This window comes from Arachis duranensis, chromosome 7 (assembly GCF_000817695.3).
Source record: "Arachis duranensis cultivar V14167 chromosome 7, aradu.V14167.gnm2.J7QH, whole genome shotgun sequence".
Classification (NCBI taxonomy): Eukaryota; Viridiplantae; Streptophyta; class Magnoliopsida; order Fabales; family Fabaceae; genus Arachis; species Arachis duranensis.
The window spans coordinates 11270463-11276078 of record NC_029778.3 but is presented as its reverse complement, the minus strand read 5'-3'; the positions used below and the strand labels follow the sequence as shown (position 1 = coordinate 11276078).

The 5616-nt window shown below is 35.9% G+C and overlaps 1 protein-coding gene across 1 annotated transcript; it reads right to left on the bottom strand.

Annotated features, from left to right (window-relative positions):
• Positions 1–1374: 1374 nt before the first annotated feature.
• On the bottom strand, positions 1375–5616 carry LOC107457765 (coronatine-insensitive protein 1). The gene is made up of 3 exons (XM_016075939.3): positions 5012–5616; positions 3171–3645; positions 1375–2472 (listed from the first exon to the last, which is right to left on the bottom strand). The coding sequence occupies exons 1-3, from the start codon at positions 5539–5541 to the stop codon at positions 1654–1656; spliced, it is 1824 nt and encodes a 607-aa protein (XP_015931425.1). The 5' UTR covers positions 5542–5616; the 3' UTR covers positions 1375–1653.

The window sequence follows — 5616 nt, the reverse complement described above, 5'->3', positions numbered from 1 at the left end:
CGTGACAAGTGGGTTATATAATGTCGATTTGTGAGACCTTATGTTAATTTCAAACTGGGGCACTAAAAATATTTGGCTATTTAGTCTCCCATGATGATGATGTCACCTCTAGCTACTAGCTGATGGTACCCTATACAATTAAGACAAACAAAACCAATCTCATGCTTCCACAGCCATTAGCCAATCTTTCCTTAACAACTTGTTATATGAAAAATGAAAACAAATATATTATTTAGTTTAATCGTGCTTAATCAACTAATAAAACAATCTTCGGTCCCTTAATTATCTCTAACAGTTCGTTTGGAAGACTTCTTGAATTTTCTTTTCCTGTACTTCATGTCAAATTATATTATTTTTTTAAATAATTTCATTTTCTATTTATCTTACCAAAACCAATCTCGACAAAACCTTTTTTAGAAGATATTAATGCTATACTTATGAAGTACGGATACTTCGTTAAGTTATCGTATTCGCGTGCCAGACATATTTTGGACACGATACTTATCGACACTTGTACGACACATCACACGTGTCTGTCGTGTCCAATCATGCCTTAATAAAAAATAAAAATTTTCTTTGGACACATTTGAACACACCTAAATACCATTACGTGTCCGTACATGTATTCTTGAAATAAGTTTAGAAATAATATATATTATTATTTATTAAAATAAAAAATATATAGTTAAAAGAACATATTAAAAATAGTTAAAAAATTATTTTATATTTTAATACCAATAAAATATCAAAAATTCATTGTAAGTTATCTGCAAAATACTTTATATTTTATATATATACTGTATCTTCGTGTCTTATGAGATTTTAAAATTCGTGTATCTGCATATCCCGTATCGTATACATTATAGGTTATACCTATTAAAATTATATTCAATCATATTACCTGTAAAAAAAAAAAAGTCAATTATCAAATCAATCATTTGTATAGAATATTATTATGGCGTAACACCAGCAACTGAAAATTCTCCTACCAATCTAACAACGGAAGATTATAAATGATGGGAACAAGAGCTCTTAAAAATATTTTCTAATCCTGATCCTTGTATTTCCTAAATTCAAACTAACTGTATCATTCCAAGACGACAGTTGATTGGTGGTTTTCCATTCTATCCTTCAAATCCCACTCTGAATAGTTTTAGACCACAATAAATGCATATTAAAATACAAAATTTGCATAATTGATTTTGTGTGTAACTAGTATTTTTGAAAAACATTTTATATCACATTTTGTAAATAGAAGAATCTCGCACCTAAACATTACTCAAATTTTGGCAGAGATCAATATATGGTTTTGTAAATCAACGGGGATCCCAATAAAATTGATAATGAATTTGCTTGCATGTCAAGGTATGTAGAAACAACAAAGAGAAACCAATCCTCGCTTTTTATATTCACAAAATTGTGCATGCACATCATTGGAAAGAGAACAAGAGTTTGGAAATAGAACCATTTTTTTTTCTGAATTACAACAGAAAAAACACAAAGCTTATTACATAATTACGCTACGGCTACAAATTGCATAGAAAATTTGAAGGGGGAAAACCATCTAAACTAAAAAGAACAAGACAACCAACTTAGAAACAGAGACTTTCAAAAGGATTCCAAAAAAGAAAAGTTGTTGTTATATACAGATATCTAATTGTCTTCATCTTTAACATATGCTGCTGGATCCAAAGGTATAACAGTATCTGGAAAATCTTTTCTCGGTCCGGCAAGGGAGTAGTATGCAAGAATGTGAGCTGGATGCTCGACCTCAGCATTGTCATTCATGGCCACACGCCTCGAAGGGATCAACTCGATGTTCCAAAATGGTCTAGCCATTGCCAGAAGATCACGCCCCGAACGAGACGCTCCATAGCCTTGCACCCAAAGGTACCTCAGAGAAGTCAACCGTGTCGCTGCAACAGCCAATGCATACTCACTGAAAAATGAACACCCTCTCATCTCAAGCTTCTGAAGGCTTGGACAACCCTTTGAGAACTCCAAGAGTCCTCTATCGGTTTCACCAACGTAGCCGAGTAACATCCATCTAACATTCGGGCTATATTGCCCAATGTAACCGAGCCCCACGTCAGTGAGGCCACCTGGTCTAAGGTACAATGCGAATCTTCTCAGTCTGTTGCAACCTCTTAGCAGTGCCCTCACCCCATTGTCAAGGGGCAAATCAGTGATCTTCTCCTCTCGGTCGAGCAAGACGAGGCGAAAATCGCAGAGGTTTCTGAGGTGGGTGCCTATGTGTTCCAAACACGCGTTTGTGATGTCGGATACATAAACGGCCATGTATTCAAGTTCAGGGCAGCCTTGTGACAGAGCAGTTAGTCCTCTCTGGGAAACTACACCTGCTTCTTCAGCCATTCCTTGATCATCGTCACCTCTTTCGATTCTTAGCCTTTTTAGCTTCTTGCAACTGCTGGCAAGTACTTCTAATCCTCTGTCCCCAATTACATTCCTTGACTGCCCATAAAGGAAAAATTATAGGCTCATAAAATGAAGACTTCAATTATAAACCTGTTACTAAACTATAACAAATAATAATGCCATTATTGCCATGCAGACAACAAAATATTAATACCAGTTTTCCACCAGATATATGATGGTGGTCTAATTAAATGTAATTGTAAGATCTAGTAACTTATCCAAAGATGACTAATTATGTTATATCATTCTGAAACTTATTTTTTGAACATCTTTTTTTGAGTAAGAATAAAGTTCACAACAAAGGATTAACTTTCTTTTTTGTTTCTTTTTAGTTGCAAAAATACCATCTTATGTTTATCCTGTTCCGTATTTTCAAGATTTTATGAAGAAAAATAGTGAAAATCAAATCTTAACATAGTCCTGAAAGAAGTGAACATGGTCAAAATACAATGATAAATTTTGTAATTAATATTGCAAACAGGGTACAGGAATTTGGTTATTGTCGTTGCAAGAATAAAGATTAGACAGAGTCCATAAGATCAAACCATGCTCATTAAGCAATATATAAAAATACTTGTAATTTGTAAATGACTATGCTTCCTAATAGACTTGCACAAGACAGCTAAATTTAGAAGCATAGACTAAAAGAAATTATAAGAACAAAGATGAAAACGGTCATTGCAAGGATTTGAGGTGCTAACAAAACTTGAAACAAAAAGGTTCTGGAAACTAACCTCTAAGACTTCCAAGTTGGGGCACCTTTGAATTAAATTACAGTGATCCTCTGTGTCCAGCAATGCATATAGAAGGTCCAATTTCTTGAGTAGTGTGGCGTAAGGGAACACAATCGGCAATTCATCACTTCCAATGTATGTCAAACCCAATCGGCTTAACCTTGCTGGCAACACCACGGCATTGTACCTCTCCGGTGGCTCATTGTAGGTGCCCCCTGAGAATTCTTCGAGTGACGATGCATATCTGAAGAAGTTGACAAGGTCCATGATTTCAGAATCAGTAATCTTCACAGAGGCTAAGTTGGGACAGTTTCTGGCTATGAGCTCAAGGTCCTGAATCCTAACATGGTTGTTAATATCCGTCAAGTAATAATTGAGGGACTCAAGAACTGTGTTGTTTAGAGCAAGCTGATGGAGCCATTCACCATCGTTCTCAACCACCGCGCTTTCCTCCAAAAACAAGATTCTCAAATTCCTGCCATAAATTATTAATTCACAATCAGAGCTGCATTAATCAAAAAGTTTGTAGATCATCAAATTGGAAAAATATCATATCTAAGATTCTTAGTATGGAAATGACAGACTTATAAAACTTCTACATGACTTGAAAATTTTGAACATTATATATACAATTTCCCATTCAATGCTCAACTTGCATACCATTTTGACACATAGATGGAGATACAAAGACTAGCCTTTCAACATTTTTCATGGATAAAACAAAGTAAACTAAAGCTTTATATCAGCACAAAAATTTAACCAGTAATTAAGGGCAGAAGCACGTTTAATAAGAAAATAAGAAAGAAAAGAAAGTAAAAAAAAAAGCCTGTAAAGTGAGTGTGGGGAAAAAATGAGGGACAAAAGTGATTACAGTAAGTCAGAAAATTAATCAGTTGCAAAACAATTACACATTTTATAATACTGATATGGAAGTTGATTTATATTAACTCAATCATTTACTAAATTCTCTCGCTGACTTGGACATTTACATAGATACGTATCACGTCATAAGATCTTACACAAACCAGTGTTGTAAGAAAAAATATTTATACTATATACAACCGAGAAGACTAATTCAAAATCAAAATCATACAAGACGGCCTCCAACACTTAGAGATGATAGAAAAAGACAAAGGGATCAAGTAAGTTAGTTTTTTATTTATTAAAATGAAACGTAAGGTATCACGCAATGTCATATCTAAGAATTCAAATGATGAATCACTAAATTTATGAGGAAATTCCATGATGATTCACTAAACTTATGTATAGATTAACGGGATTGGACCTCCAACAATTTAATCTCTTGGCAAATTATCAAGGTTCACTAAAGTAATTTGCAGAGACATATATCATCAAGACTAGAACCGAATTTCAAAGGCAATGTATGTCTACCACAAGATGAGCCCGTACATAATCATTATCTAAACCATATTCATCAGAAATGGAAAATGTAATGTAGTGAAGTGGGGCACTATTACAAAGAATAGGACAATAAAAAGAAACAATACTAATTCCAAGTGCAACATAACATAACAGTTTCCAATTAGAAGAAGAGTTAAACAAAAAGTTATTTCCTTTTAAACTATTACATTCATGCAATTATTATAATATAAAATAAAATTAGTACTACTTTTTCCTTGTTTAGTTCCTTAATCCAGACACTCCTTAATAGAAAGTTAGAGAAATTAAAAAAACTGCATTCATTAACAGTAAACACTAAATGAAGCTCAAATCATCAAAACCAGTCCACAAACCACAAGTGGCAGTTACCATAATTTTCTTTATTAAGAACAAAATTAAATTAAAGAAAAGGGTTAATTAGATAGTTAGTTAGTTATTACCTGCAAAATCTGCCAATATAGTAGAGTCCATCAGTGGAGAAGCCAGAACACTTATCAAGCTTAAGAGCTTGAAGAACATGGCCTCTGGAACGAGCAAGAAGCTCAAGATCCATATCCCTAACGATCATTCGTCGAAAGTGAAGGCTCTTAAGGCAATCGAAGTAGTGAGAGATCTCTTTAACCCAAGGAGTAACGAAACCGCCCCAATCCTCAGGTATGAGGTTGAACATGGCGGCGCGTGGCTTTCCTTTGAGCTTCAGGGACTCCAAGTGGGGGAAGCGGCGGCGGAGCCTGTCCGGTGACGTGGTGTAGCAGAGCGCGATGGTCACGTGCTTCCGAGTCAGTGAGTCCAGCTCGTACCACCGCCGGCACACCTGCGACACGGCGTCGCGGTCCTTCGGGTCGTGGATGTACGGCATCACTATGTCCAACACCACGTCCGACAGCCTCGTACTTATCATCGCCTCCATCCTCTTCTTGTTGCTCCCTCCGCCGCCGCCGCCGCCGCCGTCTTCCTCCATCGACGCCATCAAGCGTGGACGGCCAATTTTCTAACGTGTTGGAAGATCTCGACTTATTGGATGCAGATCGGTGTCGGGTGGAAA